Source organism: Solea solea, chromosome 19 (assembly GCF_958295425.1).
Source record: "Solea solea chromosome 19, fSolSol10.1, whole genome shotgun sequence".
NCBI lineage: Eukaryota > Metazoa > Chordata > Actinopteri > Pleuronectiformes > Soleidae > Solea > Solea solea.
The window spans coordinates 14,943,633-14,963,025 of record NC_081152.1 but is presented as its reverse complement, the minus strand read 5'-3'; the positions used below and the strand labels follow the sequence as shown (position 1 = coordinate 14,963,025).

Genomic DNA, 19,393 nt, shown 5'->3' with positions numbered 1-19,393 from the left:
TATCACTTTACATGACAAAATCCAAAGCGATACTAAATGTGATTTATTTTGAGGTTTCTTTGAATTTGTGTGCGCAAAAATAATATACTGCTCTATAAAGGAACCTGCTGGATATATTCAAAAGTTTAATATTAACCCTTCTATGACCATCCTGTCATCGCCGAGAGGACTCGGCATGCGTACTTCTCATTACCGTAACTCCTAGAACGTTTGTGATATCTCGAAAATTCAAAAACTATGGACTGACGACCTGTTCAGGGTGTGACCCCGCCTTTCTTCTCTATGTCAGCACCCCACATGACCCTGATGTGGAGGATAAAGTGGTAGAACATGGATGGATGGATACCGAAAAGCAGAGAAATAGAGCTTTGCGCCCATATACTTGTCATTACGGTAGAACCTCAGGACTTCACAATCACAGTCAAGATTCACACACATTCATCGGCTTATTCCTTAAAAGTTGAATAACTGCCGGATATCAAAAGGGAAAGTTATCTTGAAAAAAGGAGCAGAAAGGAAAATTTTTTGACAAAACTGCAGCCGTAAAATCCATATAATTTCAGACAGCCTCATTATCTTGATGGTCGTAAGAAGGTTAAAAACCCAATTTTGACAAAATACAAAAAAAGGTGACGGTAAATATATAGATTCTAGTGATATTGATGAAGTTGTAACTCCGCCCCCAAACCTTGAAGTCACTGTCAGATGAGTGTGTGGCTGTAGAGGGGCCACCAATCTGCAGCCTAAAGCAGAGCCCATGCCCTTATATGGTAAAACAAGGGTTGTGTCGTGGAGGGTGATTCTCTGTTTGCACTGTGTCTCTCCTGTGGCTTACACACACACACACACACACACACACACACGTACAAAACCCACCCCCCACTGTCTCTCCCATCCCCGGAGATGACTTGACGCACATGAGTGGATGCGTCTTGATTGATAGCTTGCGTGACACTGCCGTACATAATGCCTTGTAATGAGCCGCCACCACCGCTCCGACTGGCAGATTCCGTGTTAATTATTAATAAATGGAGGGCGGGGGCGAGCGAACGTAAAGGCCCAGTCAGCTCCTCCCTCTGCTCACAGGGGGGTCATTACCGCACCCTCACCCTACACACACACACACACCCACCCACCACACTCTTCCCTCCTCTTTGCACCCATTCTCTTCCTCTCGCTCTTGTTTGCCTTTGAACATATACACACACACACATCCACACACTAAACACACGGTTCTCTTCCATACCTCCTCTTCTGTCCCCGCAGGCCTCACTTCCAACCCAGTCTGGCCAAGACCTCCACACCAGTCATCAAATATTTATGTTGGATACATGAAAGCAGCACTCGGAAATCAATAGGGGCTCATTATATTGTACCTTATCATCTGCAGAGTATATAATACGCCCGGGGTTTTTTTTTGTTGTCTGCATTTCACCAACTAAGCTGCTTCATGAGTATGCTGCATAGACCAAGAGAGCCAGGTAACACTTTATATGAGGGAACACATATTCGCCATTAACTAGGTGCTTACTTACCCTTTATTAGTAAATATTAAGCACGTATTAACACCTTATTTAGGAAAAATCTTAATTCATGACGTAATAGAGGTAGATTGAGATTATGTAGAATAAGGTGTTAGTACGTGCCAACAGAGGATCGTTTAAATGCGTTACCACTACTACTTCTATACAAAACTGTCATGGTGTTGCTTTTTTTTTTTGCTATTTTATTCACATCTCTTGCCAAAAATCACATTTATTGTGTTTCCAAGAGGCTAAAAAACCATCACCCTCAGATAACCTGTGGTGTACTCTAGTTTTGCAATGCTGGAGCTGAGCATGAGCATAAGTGGCCCCTCGAGGCCGTGGCCCTGTCAGATGATGGGAGGGGACAAACAGAGGCTGCTCAATATAAGAGCTAATGATGGCACTGCTTAAAATCTCAACACACCTCCTTGTGCTCGCCGTTGTTTGCCTTAGGGATGATCGGGTCCCGATGTGAGCGCACGTGTGTTTACATCACCGACAGCCACCGTCGCGTGGCTATATTTATTTCACAAACATGTCCCCCCGTAAAAGCACATGCACATGCACAGCAGCAAAACACACTCACGCACGGGCGGAGATGACCCCTGGAGCCCGCGTTCTAAATATAAACATGGATCTTTTGCAAATTCAAGCCATTACTCGTGCACGAGCTCTCAGCGAGGAGATGGTCAATATTTAATCTGCGTCCTGTGCCGTGCGTGTTCTCTGCCTCGCGTCGCCGCGGCTCCCACTTTGATGCTGCTCATGTTCCACTCGGCCGATGTGAGGAGTACAGTACACTATAGTAGAGCCACGTTTATTTCCAGTGCTGTGAATATGTCGTCTGATGTGCTGTTTCTTTAAGGATGCCTTTCCCCCCCCCTGTCAGCAGAGCAGAGCTGCTGCATAAGCACAATTTCAATTCATTAGATTACTGATTTTCGCAAGAAGCCTTGACAGGAAAACTGTGTGTGTCTGTTCAAGAGATAAAACAATGTACATTAATTAAACGTCCACGCTTGCCAGTAAGTGGGGGGGGGGTTCTTCATTTACCAGAAAGGATGTTTCCTTTCCTAATGTTTTGTTCTAAAGCTGCGAAAGTTGTTTTTTTAAAGCAATTATACACTTATACAAACATAGTTATGGTACTAAATGTTACACAGTATAGGAGGGTGGGTGATATGAGCTTAAAATGATATAAAATAAAAGATAAAAGATAATAAAAAGATATTTGACAGGATTTCAAAATAAAAGTGTCTGTGTTGATGTATAGTACACAATGACGATGTATTTATGATGCAAAAATAACTCAGTTTTAACTCGATATTAAGGGTTAGGTTTAGTCACATGAAAATAATTCTGACTTTAATCGCAGATTTCTGACTTTTCTCAGAATTTAATCTCAGAATTCGGACTCTTTTCTCAGAATTCCGGCTTTAATCTCAGAATTCATGCATGTTTTATTTATTTTTTTTACTTTGTGGCCCTAATACTCTTCCGTATTAGGTATTTTAGTAGTGTGTTAATTAATTTAAGTAGATAATTTATGAAATAATTGTTTATAGATTAAAAAGTATTATATTGCCATATTCTGGTTTAATACATTCTAAACTTCTTTGTTAAGGATTGTTAATGACAGAAGTGAAAAGGCAGTTTTTAGGTACTTTAGTGATACGCTGTCGCTGTGGCCTGTCTCACTGTTTCTGTCCACACAATCCCCCAATTTACTCACACGCAGATAAGACGCCGCTTATTCCCTAATCTCGTTGTTATCCCTGCTGTTATCTTATCTCTACATCATGTGATCAATGGAGGGAGAGAGAATTACGCCTGATGCTGCAGCAGCAGCAGCGGGTCATTTCAAGCCCGGCTCACTTACCTGAACATGTAAACCAATCAAGTTTCTCCTGTGTAAAACAAACCTGAAACAGATTGTGCTGACACCTCAACCAACGTAATCTGCCGCTGTTCTTTCTGCCTGATAATCCAATCAATCATATCATTTGGTCAAAGGAGATGGAGAGAAAGAGAGAGAGAGATTAAGTTTGTCTCAAACACAAGATTCAAGATTTCACTTTGTTATATTTGCTGTCCTGTGTGATAGAAAAATACTTAATATTACATTTTGGATGGAGAAAAAAGTAAAGATATATTCTAAAAATGGTTTGACCCTCTTGTGGTGACATCCAGAGAACACTGGGTCACTAGGTTAAAGGTCAAGTCTACTAGGGGTGTATGAACATGTTGATACACCTTAAATATTTCAATATTTAATGGTGGATTACTGTATTGATTCTTTGAAACACTGTATAAATATGGAAATATTTATGATTTTGTGTTGTATTTAAGCCTCTCTGCCATTTCCGTTCTTTCCTCTCATTAGAGAGGAGACAAAGAAAACTCTGACTGCACACACCGTTGTTTGCTGTGCTGCATTAATGGTTTACAGGGTAGATTTGTAAATCACCAGTATTTAGCAAAGAAAGCAAGTTCATTAGACTAACTCATAGCTCATTGCGAGATTCCAAAAAGGAGAGAAAAAGTCACCAACATTTCGAGGAACTTTTATCACCAAGAACTTATTTAACTGGGGAAAAGAATTCCCTGTAATCTGTGCAGTTTGCCATTTCTACCGCACCTCAAATATTCCACCAGCTTCTCGGCTGTTCAGATACACACTCGCTTGTTTTATGTCCCACTGAACCTCCTCGTTTCAAAAGCCTGGACCTCGTCGTCCGTCCACTTGTCCCTTTTGCTCCACATTTTTTTTAAATGACCGATAAGTTCTTCTTTCTTTATCTTCTTTTAAAGGTCTGGTTTAAAGGTGGTTTGTAGCCAAACTGGCTCAAAATGATGCAAAATGTGTTCCACCAATCAGCGTCACAACGTCAGCACACAACTCCGCCCCCCTGGGGTTCCTGGTAATCTGAAAAGTCCCTAGTCGTGACTTTGGGGTTGAGGGAAAGTTCTTCCCCTGGGTAATTTCAGTGGAAACATGCCAATGTTTTTCAAAATCAAGAGTAAATGAGAAAAGTTCCTGCGGTGGAAAAAGGGGACTAATGACGTAACAGCAAGTTTAAAAATGTCAAAACTTGACACTGACGTCTAATCTGTGACTCGGGTGGAGTGCACATCCTGCGTGTGAGTACGTGACATTGTGCAGATTTACAGAAGGGAGTTAAGATGGAGCTTTGACATAATATCTTAGCTGTTGAAACCCAAAGATGGGAGGCTGGTGAGGGAAAAACCCGGCACAGAGAAGAGGAAGGAATGATATGAACACGTCTTTCACACGAATTTCATCACCGCCGTCGTCATGTCACCGCGTGCCGACCGACAGATGCGGCGTCCCAGTTGCTACTAGCGACAGATGTCAGACACAGGGAAGGCACCTCATCTGGATACACGTGTGACAGGCAGCCGTCGTTCCAGGTTTTATTATGTAGATTAGGAAATAATCTGCATAATAGAGTTCTCTTGCATTCTTGTGTCAGAGCCGTCGACTCTTTGTGTGTTGTGTGTCCACGACGAGACGCTTCAACGACAGATGAGTGCAGAGGAGCAGCATCGTCACGTGGTTTCTACACAAAGAAGGAAAAAAAAACAGCACTATGACAACAATCCCATCAGGAGCATCTCTCTCTCTCTCTTCTCTCCTCTCTCCCTCTCTCTCTCTGCTCTCTTCTCCTTCCTCTGACACATTATCTCTCGCATGCTCTCTGCTGTTTTCACCTTCCTCATAAAGGAGGGATACAAATGAAGCCATCTCCTGTGTAGAAACCCAGATGTTGCTTATAATGATGTAGATCAGTTCAATTGGTGCATTAAAAGTTTCCATCCATAGAAGACTTTGATATTTGTTTTTGCTGGGTGAGAAGAAGTCGATGGACTGTAAAATACGATACAGTAATTGCGTGCTGTTAATGTTATAGCCTATTATGTGTCCCGCCTCCTGTTCCCTCTTTAACGTTTTAATGCTGTTAAGTTAAGTGTAGTTAAACGCATTACTGTCTGTGGTGTCTTTGAATCGGAACACGACACGAGGTGATAGGTGCACACAGACCAAATCAGAATTTGACAAATAATGAGTTAATACAGCGTGTAACATTTCTATCCGTCCCTCAGCATGTCTAACCTGGTATTACTCAAGTCCATTTTTTATTTGAATCCTGCATTCTTCTGATTTGGAAAATCACATCACTGCCCCCTTTTGGCCAAGTGTGGCATTACACATCTGATTACATAGTCTGACGTCAGTCAGTGCTCGGGTTCCAAGTGTCATTCTTCTCCTTCTCTCCCCTAATTCCCCCTAATTCGTCGCCTTGTGTGAACGGAAAATTGATGAACATGAAAGAACACAAGAAAAGAATCAATGGCATTTTCGAGTGTGCCGAACCCTCCACTCATTTTGAGCAATAACGTAGTTATTATTTAATGAACATGAATCGGTTGCACTTGAGGTTAGTTAATGATAATTAGAGTAGAGTGGATACTCTCCATACTCGATGCCTCGACGTCTCCCTGTAACGGAGACAATCAGCAGGAGTAAAGGTTTTGATTCGTAAAGGTTTCGTCACAAAGGCTCTGAAATCAAAGTGTCCTGCCTCATGTGCCTCATCACTCCTCCATCTATAGACACGAACGACATATTGTCTTATATGCCTGCCTCCATGACTGACCCAGCTGCGTTGTTGCTGTGTTTGTCATGTCTCAAACAGAACAGGCAGCTGCTGAAGGACAGTTTCATGGTGGAGTTGGTGGAAGGAGCCAGGAAGCTGCGGCACGTCTTCCTCTTCACTGATCTGCTGCTCTGCGCAAAACTGAAAAAGCAGATCGGAGGGTAAGAGACCAAAGAAAGAAGAGGACGATTGTGAGAACTACTGAGACTATAGTCGTGGGTCAGGCTGTGCAGAGTAGAGTGTGGATTTGTGGAACTCTTGTCAGTGCATTGTTGTTGATGTCTTAAGTCTAAGAAAATGTAATGTAATGTAAGCTTCGCCTCAAGGTCATATTTATATTTTAACTCCTCCTTTCATACCTCCATCACATCTCCTCCATTTCACCTTCTCATTTCTTTTTCTCCTTCTCCTCCTCCTCCTCCTCCTTCTGCCTCCGCAGAAAAAACCAACAGTACGACAGTAAGTGGTACATCCCGCTGGCTGAGCTGACCTTCCAGGGTCCCGAGGACGCCGAACCACTCACCATCCCCCAAGCCCCCGACGAAGAGCTCGACACCATGAAGGTCAAGATCTCACACCTCCGCAGTGAGATCCAGAGAGAGAAGGTTTGTGGGGGGGGGGGGGGGGACACCGATCCAGATCAGTCGGTGCAGAACTGTATCACTAACAATTTGTCCAGGAAGGAAGTAAAAGTGCAGTTTGACTGTCATTAAAACCCGTTTTCCTCATTGTAATTTTCAGAGAGCAAACAAAGGTTCGAAAGTCATTGACCGGCTCAGGAAGAAGCTTTCCGAACAGGAGTCTCTTCTCCTGTTAACATCTCCAAGCTTGCCCATCCGACTCTACAACAAGAACGGCAAGGTGACGACACTGTCTCCATGTTTACCAATTTACCCGACTTACTTTTTATGGCTTTTCCTTAAGATTAATTCTCTTCTATCTGTTTTCTACCCAGACTCGTACTTACTCGTGTTTCCTTCATGATATTTTGTTATGATGTGTTAAAACATGAGAACGTGGACCTGCAAAGTTCACACCAATAAAATACGTCCTTTATGTTTCTAATCTTTCTGCTCCCAGATTAATATTTGATGAATTCATTCTTTTATTTGTTTTTATATTTCAGAGTTATAGTTTCCTGATTTCGTCCGACTACGAACGTGCAGATTGGAAGGAGATCATCAAAGAACAGCAGAAGAAATGTGAGTGTGCCAGAAGTTTTCCCATTTTTTTTGGATTCGGGCATACTTGAGAACTCCTAATCCAAGAATCCTTTGATGGAGCAATACTGTCGATGCAAAACCCACAACATCTCAATTATATGTCAATCAAATGTCTTCGTTTTCAGGTTTTAAAGCCTCTTCCTTGACTTCCGTGGAGCTGCAGATGTTGACCAGCTCCTGTGTCAAACTTCAGACTGTCCACCACATTCCCCTTAGCATCAATAAAGAAGGTAAGAGGTTCAATTTTGTCCTTATTTTTCCTGGATTAAGTCGTCTTTTCCTATATTGTTTTCTAAGCTAATAGATAGTGTTTGTTTTCCTGGATTCAATTCCACAGTAACATTATTAAATTCTAAGTATAGCGTTTTCTACATACAGCTCTCTGTTGGAAGCCATACATTGTCAGAGATTGCTCTGGGAAAAAGAAAGATAATAAATATTTGTGGATGAGAAATACAAAGAGATTTAAGCCACATGTCCATGTTGGATTCTGCTCCTAAACAAACAGACATCGGCATGTTTTTCTAATCCCTCTCACTGTAAATTTCTCTCTCTCTCTCTCTCTCTCTCTCTGCTCACTGACTGTTTTTTCAGAGGATGAACCCCCCGGTCTCTGTGGGTTCCTGAATGTAATCGTCCACTCCGCCTCCGGCCTCAAACAGAGCTTGAGTGAGTCACTCACCTTCAGCCTCAATGCAAACAACAGAAAATACAGATGGAGTCAAACCAAATGAGTTCCTGAGAGGGAGAGAGAGAGTCTTGTTTTGATGTGACCATGGAGCGGTGGAAAATGATGTTGTTTTCCTCTCCATGAAATTTCCCTGGATTATATGCAGGGATGCACATTCTTGTGACGTATGTCTTTAGCTGCTGGTTTGGTTTTCACACGATAATGTCGTGACATACTGTGCATATTTTTAACCCTTTAACGCCAAAGCCTTTTAAATTGCTTATTTTAAACATAAAAGAGCCAAAAAATGATCCTGTGAGTAAGTGCTTTGGCCCATTTTTCCCAGAATAACTTTCAATATGTGGCCGTTATTTACAATTTACTGCACGTTAAAATAGTGTATTGTAGTGTTTTTATTTAGAAAAACACTGCAGTTGTACATGAACACCAGCTTTTGCCTGTTACATTTGAAATTTGAACAGTGAAAAAAAACATTTAAAATAACAGGTGTTTGAGTTTTTGTATTAATGGGTAAAAACAGGCCAAAAAATGGAAATTATGTACAGGTGTTTTTCCAACTCTCTCCTCTCGGGTGACAAAGACCCTGATTCTCCGGCTTCCTGCAACAAGTTACCGTGTCGTCTGCGATACGCTTGGTGTTAAAGGGTTAAACTTTCAGCTAGTTTAATAACAATAATAATAATAATACTAATTACTGCACTCCCAAAGTAATGTGTCTGATTTACGTCCAACCCTGTCCTCTCTGCCAGATCTCTACTGCACATTGGAGGTTGATTCCTTTGGCTTCTTTTCAAGTAAAGCCAAGACGAGAGTGTATCGATACACCACTGAGCCCAAATGGAATGAGGTAAGAATACCGCTGTCCGTGATTCAAACATGTCCAACAGCACTAACGTGGAGCATCTGCAGCTCCCTGCAAAAAAACACACAGAAAACACACACGTGTACATATGTAGCGTGTGCACGCGAGCTCAAAAACATGCACACAATGACGACACGGCTGGATGTGGACGAAGAGCTCTCAGACACAATGAGACGATAAAAGGTTCATCTGCAGCACAATACTGTGTTTTTTGTCTCCACCCCCCTCCCTCCATGGCCCAAAGAGTCATTGCTCAGCAAAGTGGAAATAATATCTGCTAATGAGGAGCTGCTGGTGATGACTCACATCTGTCCAATGCTAAGTGAACCAACATAGTTTGCCGCTTAAGAACAATGTGCAAACCATATGCAGGGAGCTCCCGCGCGTAATTACAGGGAATGCGAGTCAGCTGGGCTTTGTGGCGGCATGTATGGATTAAAATATAGGGGGATACTGTTTTTTTCGAGGGGGGGGTAAACTCTTGGGTCTGTCATTATCGCCGTCCTTCTTGTTGTTTTTCCCGTCTCTGTCATTTTCTTTTCCTTTTTTTTTTTTTTAAATCTGTTGTTGTTTTTCTGTCCTTCAGGAGTTTGAGATTGAGCTGGAGGGCTCGCAGACCCTGAGGCTGCTCTGCTACGAGAAATGTTACAACAAGACCAAGCAGAACAAAGAGGACGGAGAGAGCGCAGACCGCATCATGGGGAAAGGACAGATCCCGGTATATGACATGATGTCACCACCACCCCCCTCCCCTCCCCTCCCCTCCTTGTTCAGCAGACACATCACTGATTCTTTTACTGAAAAGGCAGTTATGTCACTTCTGCTGCCATGGAGTCCATATCAGGACTATTGGCTGATGAGATTAATGAGCAGGATATTTAGCAAAATGGAGATTGAAGGGAGATTAAATGGAGAAAAAAGTGACTATTGAGTTCAGGTTCAATTTAGAGTATAAATAATACGTCAATTCTGTCAAATGCCATTGAAATATACTATATTTAGTCCATATAATCTGGGGGGAAAAAACAACAGCATACAAACACAATCCGGCCGTGTGATTGACAGGATGGTTGATTGTAGGTTGATGGCGTGTAATTATACAGCCAACGCGGTGCCGACCTGCAGGATAATGTCAAGTGTCACTCAGAGAAGGAGAAAGAAAAGACACGGATACGGCAGCGAGAATCAGCCGGCGTGTACTTCGCTGCAGCCAAAAACATCCGTCTCTCACTCCTCCAGCCACAGCAGGACAGAGGTGTGCGTTTAAATGTGCTGCTGTGAGGTTCTTCACGAGAAAAACAACAACATACAAAGCAACCTCAAAATAAAAAAGCAACAAAAGCTGACGGAAGATTATTACGCCTGTCATCATTTTTTGTACGAGTTTAAATTCCTCATCCATTGTCATTCTAGCTGTTACAGTCTCTTGCACCACCTAGTGGGTCCTTTTTGTCAGTCCAGTGACACGGTGCGCTTTAGACGGATGATGTCATGCTGAACAAAACCACACCGAGCGGTGAGAAAGTTGCTCAGCGGCATTGTCATAAACCCAGGACAAGAAAACGGCCACTCCCTCGTCTTTTAGCAGACTAGACTACAGTGGCAGTTAAATCACACATTCTAACAAATGCAAATTGTAACCAGCTCAAATACGACTCCACATATTTTCTTTTGTGTGAGATCTTTTGTTCGCCATGTGTGTCTAAGGGTGGATGGAAGCAGAGGATATTGATTTTTTTTTTTTTTTAGATTAATTAAATGTCTAACTTTAATATACATATTCCTCTCACATACTACATTGCTGTTATCTTTTCTCATGTTTTCACACAGTGGTGTTGAGCTGTTCCTGGCTTCCTTTAAGCCTCCATCTGATTTTAGTAGAAAATGGTACATTATTATTACATTATTATAACAGCACATAGTTCCCTAAACCTATACTATAATATTTGCTGGGGAACAGCTTTTTTTTGTTCATGCGGAAGCGTCTTGGCTTTGCAGTTTTGTTAGTGCAGTGTGAGTCTTTGAAGATTCAGTCGTGACAAACGTGACACAGCTTTGCACACAGCCAGATGTTGTGTTAGTATACGTAAACATACAATAAAGTCTATCTAAGGACATTTTGACCTTGTGGGGACATTTTGTCTGGGGTAAAGACCTGGTTTTAGGGTTAGGGTTAGGGCGTCCATAGATGGATCTCACTCATACGGCAGAATTGGACGTCGACGAAACATCAACGTGTACAAACAACATATTTCCCTTTCTTTCCTTTGGCTCGGCTCTATTTTTTGGTGCAGCGTTACAGCGCCACTTACAGTCCTGTCATATGTACTACAGTGTTTTGAGTTGTTTTTTTTTTGGGGGGGGGGGGGGTTCAGTGTGGATAGAGATATTGGAAAAAAGAAAAAGATCTGAAATATACACATTATATAGAAAATAACAATAAAAAAGAAAAACAACAATTAGATCAACAGACAAAACAAAATACACCCGAATATGACTTCTTTATTTACTGATAAATACACACTCTAGGTGGCCTCTAAGTAGTAATTAACAGATGTTTAGCTGCTTTAAGAATGTGTTTGTATACATTTAACATGTTTCTAAAATAAAGTTAAGAAAGGGGACAGGGGATTCAAAGATTAAGACTTAAAAATCCCTGCTAAGGTGATATAATTGAGCTGTACATACACAGGGAAACGAAAAGTGAATATAACTATCACTAAAAGTAGAAAGTAAACTATCTGAAATGTGTCTGGTGACGTTCTCCACATGTCTGCATCATTGTATGGATGTCATGTTTATAAAGTTTGTTAGTTGAAATGAAATAATATCCTAAATTGGACTTTTTCCTTCCCTCCTCTCAGCTTGATCCCCAGATTGTTCTCTGCAAAGACTGGCAGAGAACAGTTATTCCCATGAACGGGGTGAGTCCATCACATAAATCAAACATTTTCCAACGGCATTACTGAATATTTCAAGTTTCTGTAGTCTATAGTCACCTCAAATGCCTCGAAATGCGTGTATTCCTTTGTATTTGTCAGTACAGCTGGACATGAGGGACATTCTTAGGTATTTCCAGGATGCCCTTAAGTAGTTAGTAGTAGTAATTTCTCTCTTATGTCTTTACTTAGTTTTTAAATGTGAGGATTTCAGCAGGTTTACAGAAATGCAGCAGGTGGATTTTAGGCAGTTCGAGCAGCATCTCACTCTCTAAACCCATCTTAATTTAAACCCTTTTTTTTTTTTTTTTTTTTCCTGCGTCAGATCGAGGTGAAACTCTCGATAAAGTTCACCAGTCGAGAGTTCAGCCTGAAGAGGATGCCCTCGCGGAAACCTATGGGTGTGTTTGGAGTCAAGATCTCTACAGTGACCAAGTGAGTGGACGTTTAAAACCAGTCTCCGGTACCTTTATCGTCCAAATTGTTGCTTCCCCTCGCTTCTAAAGGCTTTGTGGGTTCAGTCGTTTCCCCCCAGGGGTGTTCCTCAGGGCTCCATTTTAGGCCTCCTTTTTTTTATGCTATCCGGGGGAAAGTGCTTGTTTATGCTTGTAAACATTTGTGTTTTCCTGCTCTCTCAGGCGAGAGCGCTCCAAGGTGCCCTACATTGTCCGCCAGTGCCTAGAGGAAATTGAAAGGAGGGGAATGGAGGAGGTGGGCATCTACCGAGTATCGGGGGTGGCCACTGATATTCAGGCCTTGAAGACTGCCTTTGATACCAGTGAGTCCATTCAACAACTCTTTACAGATGATTTGCACAGGTTTTACAGGAGTTACGTTTACTTCATATAGAACTGTACTGCAATTTTGGCTACACACATTGTGGTTATAATTCTGTGAATGCTGTGCATTTCTAGGGATGACAGCTGAGACGATGCAGGAAGTGCTTTTTCTAATCCTTGTGTCTCTGTTGATCAGGTGACCACTACCGCGGCTCTTTGATGAAGTGTTTTCCCTGCAGTGAAATGATTAACAGGACTTAAAGACTAACCCATTCATGAACCTGCTGTATATTTGCACTGGGTGTGGGCATGTATACAGTTTTTGTACGCCTGACATGAGGTGCTGACAGTTTTGTGGCATGGCAGCTGCCTGCTCGAGTTGGTTCGCAGCCGTTCCTTTTTGTCATTGCACGACCTGCTTTTTCTCAACGTTGGTTTTCGAACATCGTCTCTCTTCCTCCTGCAGATCATAAAGACGTGTCAGTGATGATGAGCGAGATGGACGTCAACGCCATCGCGGGGACCTTGAAGCTGTACTTCAGAGAACTGCCCGAGCCTCTTTTCACTGACGACCTCTATCCAAACTTTACAGGTGGCATCAGTAAGTCAGTTGGTTATTGAGTAAACAAATCAAGGAAAGTTCCTCATTTGTATCAAGTATATATGTATTTATATGTAAAAAAATGTCTTTTTTTTGTCTTTCAGCCTTGTCTGATAGTGTTGCCAAAGAGAGCTGTATGTTGAACTTACTGCTGTCGCTGCCAGAACCTAACCTGGTCACATTTCTTTTCCTGTTGGATCACCTGAAGAGGTACTGTACAGATATCCAAAACAACTAAAACACACAATATCCTCATGTAACATGACTGCGCACAATTGCACTCAAACACAGACAGAACCAAATAAAACTCACCCTCTCGAAATAATAATTAAACATTTGAGTTAAAAAGCGCCTTTCAGGACACCCAAGGACATTAAAAACATAGGATAATAAGAGATATATAAAACAACGTACAAAGAAAATGTTGCACTTTACAGAGGGGCGATACCACTTTTTTGTGACCGATACCGATATCACAAATATTGTTCTCCCAAAAGAACAATAAATAAACAATAAACTGCCCAAACATGACTCAGCAAAAATGATTTTGCTGATTTTTATTGACACTTTTACAGTCTGTGCATAGTGAAGCATGAGACATAAAGGATTTTTGGATTGTATCGATACCCGTGCCAGGGATTTTGATCAGTATCAGTATCGGAGCGATACCGATATTTTTGGCATCCTCCTGTTTTCTCAGCTTATAGATCATGTAAATCCACGTGCTACAAGCATGTACAGGAGATCTATGTAAGGGCAAGTCACACAAAGTCTACGCCAATATAACGGAAAAGTTATAAATAATAAATATAATAGAGCCTCTTAAAACTTGCACTTCACTTTATCTCAGTGTCACTTTTTTCAAAAGGGTGCAGTGTGGTTTGAAATATTCATCCCCAGTGCTGTTATTACTATATATTACAGCAAACATGGTTGCTATGGCGACATAGAACATCATGTGAGCATATACAACACATCTGTTGAGGAGTACAAAACATTTGTTTCCATTTTAAATACATAGTAAAGAAATCACAGGAGTGTAAAAGGAAAAATTGTGTCGGGAGGAAATAGTAACAAATATTTGGAAAATAATGCATTTTTAGTTTATTGTAGATTATAAATCCTTTAACTAATATCTTAAAGGTCCAGTGTGTAAACATATAGGCAACACTTCCTTTTCATTTTGCCAAAATGGAAGATCAAATAATTATTATTATTTAACTGAGTTGATGTTTTCCATTACCTCAGAAGTAGCCGTGTCAGCTCTACTGATTGCTGCCCTTTTGGACCACCATGTTTTTACAGGAGCCCAAAATGGACAAACTAAACATCGTTCACTGAAGGCCACGTAGGTTCTCAAAAATGCAGCTACATCATGCAACGTCACCAATAAACGTACAATTTTACACGCTGTACCTTAAAACGTAATTTGCCCAATCATCCCGAAAACAAAACTTGCCATAAAAAGAGGTAAAGTACAATTCTTAAAAAATAAGATATGATGAATAAAAGGTGCATCGGTTTATAAGTAAAGACAGGATTTAAAGCCATTACTGACAGGAATTTTCTTCTGCAGGAACTTTTTGGAGCATCTCTGACATTAAACTCTCAGAATCACCTGTGTGCCGTTGTCGTCCTCTCTGTTCGTCGCTTTATTAACTCGTGTGTCTTCCTCTCTCTCCCTCTCTCTCTCTCTCTCTCTCTCTCTCTCTCTCTCTCTCGCTCTCTCTCTCTCTCTCTCTGCAGGGTGGCGGAGAAGGAAGGCATCAACAAGATGTCTCTCCACAACCTGGCGACGGTGTTCGGCCCGACCCTGCTGAGGCCGTCGGAGAAGGACAGCAAGATCCCGACGAACCCTACGCAACCCATCAGCATGGGCGACAGCTGGTCCCTGGAAGTCATGGCACAGGTGACGCTTTGCAGATCTTCTGTCTCGTCTCTGTCTTTACACCTTTATGAATCCTTATCTTGTTAATCCCTGTTCTGCATCCTTTTTTTTACTCTGTGCAGGTCCAGGTGCTGCTTTATTTCCTCCAGCTGGAGACCATCCCCACCCCCGACAGTAAACGACAGAGCATCCTCTTCTCCACTGAAGTATAGAGCAGCCCTAGCGTAGTGACACAACACAAGATGGACCGTGGCTCAAAGTGAGCCCCATAGTAGTTTGTTTTTTAATTGACTGAGCGGATAAGTGACGTCTGCCTCTGGTGGTGGCGGGTGCCCGCCCCTGTTGAACACAGGAGGGCGCCATTGGCTCATTGAAGCTCAGAGGATGTTCCCGAGGTCCTTTGTGATACTGCTCATGTTAAATATTGACTCCTTGTGGGTACATCTGCCACCTTCACGTCTTCACCTCTGCAGCTTGTCAGACAGTCACTGATCATAAGTCGAGACGCTGAAGATGCAAAGGATGAAACTTTTCTTCACTTCTTCAAACTCAACAAATCACATTTTTTTCCATGTATCGTGTGTTTTTGGCATCAGTCCTAAATGGTTTTTTTCCGCTTTTTGGACAATCATCGATCACAAAGAAATCAGTTTATTCGTCCGTAAAAAAAAAAAACATTGCTCCGTGTCCTGTGCAGGAGAAAAACAATTGTTATTGTTTTCAGACATAATCTCAGTTTGTCGTTGCTGCTGCGTCACACACAAAACACGCCTCTACGTTCAAATGTTGACAGCGTCAAAACAAAACCCGGGTCGGAGTCGGAGACAAACGTGATGATGGTACACACTGCACATCTGACCGTTAGTCACTGTCCATTTTCGTGTTTCCTTTACGTCTTAAGGTAGTTTTTCCCGCATAAATGTCCCAGGAATCGATATATTTTCTAACATAGGAATCATCTGTGTTCATATTTTTGCCAAATTCATATGTTTGTTTGTTTGTTTGTTTCCGGGGGGGGGGGGTTGGAAAAAAAAGGAAGCAGTTGTATTTACAGTTACAGTATGTACATAATCTTTTTTGTTTAACAGTATAATCATCGTTGCTATTACTGTAATTTATTTTAGGGCCTGCCTGGGGCGGTAGTTGATTAATTGTTTTGTTTTTTTATTATTATTATTATGATGTGAAAGTTTTTGGGGTTCGATTGAAGTAGTAGGTCTTAGCCTTGACTTCAAGTCTTGCAGTGAAACGTGCAGGATTTAGCCTTCTGTTATCTTATCTATAGAAACTACTCATCAGCCTGTCCATCACTCATTTAGGTATTACCATGAAGGTTACCCACACACACTCATATTGTAGTTACATATACCTGAATGCTGCTGCGGAGAAAAACAAAAAAAAGCTCTTTAACTGCTGGGTGTTCCAGAGACTGCCGCCTGTCTCACGTAGACGTTATGCAATGTCATAACACACACACTTACACACACACACACACACACACACTCTGTGGCTACAGAAGTGCACTCACGAAACATTAGAACTACTGTAATTTCTTCCGATCCAAGTGACGTGAGCACTCAGCGTTTATGCCCCCGTCCAGGTGCATAATAATCTGTTGGTTTAATGAAGGAAACTTGTGTTGTTTTTGTTTCTTCTTCTTCTTCTCTCATGCACTCAAACTATTGTTATGTTTGTCCCTTTAACTTTAACTTAACCCTGAAGATGACCCAAGTTAGAAAGAAGCAAACTGTCTCAATATTTAGGTGAAATTCAAGTTTTAACCTCTAGTATCCTTGATTTAACATGCAGGCATGTTTTATTTTGTTCTCCGTTGTTTTGTTGTTGTTTCCGTTTACAAAACGTCTACATACTGTTTCGTCGTCGGCGTGAAAAGGAAAAACCAGCGTGTGACGAATCCCTAAAGGGCTTTGTAAGATATCACAGGAAGGCATGTGTGAGTGTTTTTTTTGTATGTTTTTCTTTTACACGAATGTCTTTTATCAATCAAAAAATAACCTGATGTCCGCTTGCATTACAACTCGGGGTCTGCAGATTTGACCTAGAGCGCCGTTAGTTTGTCCTGCTGTTCCAGATGTTTGTGCTCTAAATGTGTTTCTACTGCCTCGTCGTCTCTGTTTTAGGACGTGAGACTGAATTAAATCCACCGTCCGTCCGTTCCTGCTCCACCTTTAACAGCAAGTCCGATCGTGCCTAGTCGATACTTTCTCTTCGGTTTGTTGTGTCTGCGAAAAGAAGCTCAGACTCCTGTTGCCTTTGCTGAGGGGCAGCCACACACACACACACACACACACACATACACCGTTCATCTCTCAGAAGCTAAGACAGGACCTTATAAACTTAAAAGTACAGTGTGTGAAAATTGAGCCCTCACCTCATTCTCCCCCCTTTTCAAGCACACAGGAAAATCATGTGTATGTGGCATCAAAACAAGGAAAAACAACAATTCATACAATCTGGTGATTCTACACTTACAGAAATCTGCATTTATCTCCAGTCTCTGCTGAAAATTAGAAAAAAAATGAATACAATTGGCCTTTTCTACATGGATTTTGCATGTTGGTTTTACTCCGGGTTCTTCAGTTTCCTCCTGCAGTTAAAAAACATGCAGATGTGCGGGTAAGGCGAATTGGACACTCTAAACTGAGCATACAGTGAGTGTGAGTGTGAGAGTGGATGGTGTTTTTTTTTTTGTCTCTCTGTCTTTCTCTGACCTCGTCTGTCGCTGTATATCAGCTGTGATTGGCACCGGCGACCCCTGCGACCCCTCATGTGGAGGATAAAGGGGTAGAAGGAGTTTGCAGGTTCTCCTCCCGTGTGTGTGTGTGTGTGTGTGTGTGTGTGTGTGTGTGTGTGCATAGGGTTTTCTCCAGGTTCTGCAGTTTCTACCTACCGTCCAAAAACATGCAGATTAAGCCCCCCACCCCCCGCCCCCCCACGACCATCATGTGGAGGATAAAGCCTTTTAAATGACTTTTACACACTGTACCTTTTGAGCATGGTCTTAGCCGGTGTCGTCCGTCCACTCTATGTCTAACTGTGATGCTGTCGCACATAACTGTGTTTGAGTCGTTTGAGTCTTAATGGGGCAAAAAAAAAAAACAGATGGAATTTCTTTGTTCTCGTTCTCTTTTCACCTCCTTCAATGCCTTTTATTTTTTATATTTATTAACCTAGTTTGGTATGAGAGGGTCGACTGGATCTATTTATTGGTGACGTGACGTCATCCTGATCTAAATCAATGTGCGACAAATTGTCTTCGTTTTGGGGGTCAACGACGTGAAGGGAAATGTGTCGCGTCTCCTGTTTCCAACATGAGTTTCAGATGATTAACCACTGTGTACAGCTCCAACCGTCTGCTCGTCTCTGTGTCGTACAACAGACTGGCCACTGTGACCGTTTTGGAAAAAAAAAACGGGTGCAAAATTCCCATCAGTTCAAAATGTAGATTCTGCAGAGTTTACTGTAACTTCTACTTCTCCCGGGTAGAGTTGTATAAAATGTATGATACTAGAGAGAAAGAGAGAGAACATGATTTGGTTTAAATTCACTGTAGACGTGTGATCGTTAGAGATCGGGTCAAGCCGGTGCACGAAAAGACAAAATTGTCAGTATATGTTAGAAGGAGGAGGAGGAGGGAAAAGAATTATTGCATTTGTTATTGGTCTGTTGATTGTCGGTGTAGCTGCATGTAACGTCCATAATACAGCTCCTCCCATCACTTAGTTGTGTACATGGAAAAGCAAATGCAACAACGACGAAATAAAGAAAAAAGGGTTTTCTGTGCAATAGCCTGGAAATAATGGAACATATTGCTCTATATGAACGTTTGCATTTACTCTACATGTCCCTGATTATCACTTCATTTTCATACCAGACCCTCTACTGCCACCACTGAACGAGGCTTTGTGTCACCTCCTGTTACTGTTCTGTTTGACATGAAACACAGAGCTGAGGAGGAGGAGGAGGAGGAGGAGGAGACTTTGCCCCGAAACAACCACAAAAAAACATTTGACCTTTTTACCTTCCTCAAATTTTTGGACTCTTCTTCCTGTTGAATATTCAATGTTCTGCTTGTAGAACTGTAAAAAGGAATACCGTATTCTGAAAGCAAACATGTTTGGGAGGGCGTTTACAGCCGATGTTTGTACACAAAAATGTTAAATAAAAATCTCCTGTATCTACAA

At 41.8% G+C, this 19,393-nt stretch overlaps 1 protein-coding gene across 1 annotated transcript in view; it reads left to right on the top strand.

The window, feature by feature from the left end:
• The window catches only part of bcr (BCR activator of RhoGEF and GTPase), an 89,233-nt gene extending 69,840 nt beyond the window's left edge, over positions 1-19,393 (top strand). Inside the window, exons 9-23 of the mRNA XM_058616937.1 lie at positions 6,245-6,366; positions 6,645-6,810; positions 6,947-7,066; positions 7,332-7,407; positions 7,554-7,658; positions 8,023-8,097; positions 8,869-8,966; positions 9,568-9,699; positions 11,846-11,905; positions 12,246-12,355; positions 12,559-12,698; positions 13,166-13,300; positions 13,405-13,510; positions 15,047-15,209; positions 15,311-19,393. Coding sequence (XP_058472920.1) covers positions 6,245-6,366; positions 6,645-6,810; positions 6,947-7,066; positions 7,332-7,407; positions 7,554-7,658; positions 8,023-8,097; positions 8,869-8,966; positions 9,568-9,699; positions 11,846-11,905; positions 12,246-12,355; positions 12,559-12,698; positions 13,166-13,300; positions 13,405-13,510; positions 15,047-15,209; positions 15,311-15,400 — 1,698 coding nt within the window. The 3' untranslated portion in view covers positions 15,401-19,393. The remainder of the gene's footprint in view (positions 1-6,244; positions 6,367-6,644; positions 6,811-6,946; positions 7,067-7,331; positions 7,408-7,553; positions 7,659-8,022; positions 8,098-8,868; positions 8,967-9,567; positions 9,700-11,845; positions 11,906-12,245; positions 12,356-12,558; positions 12,699-13,165; positions 13,301-13,404; positions 13,511-15,046; positions 15,210-15,310) is intronic.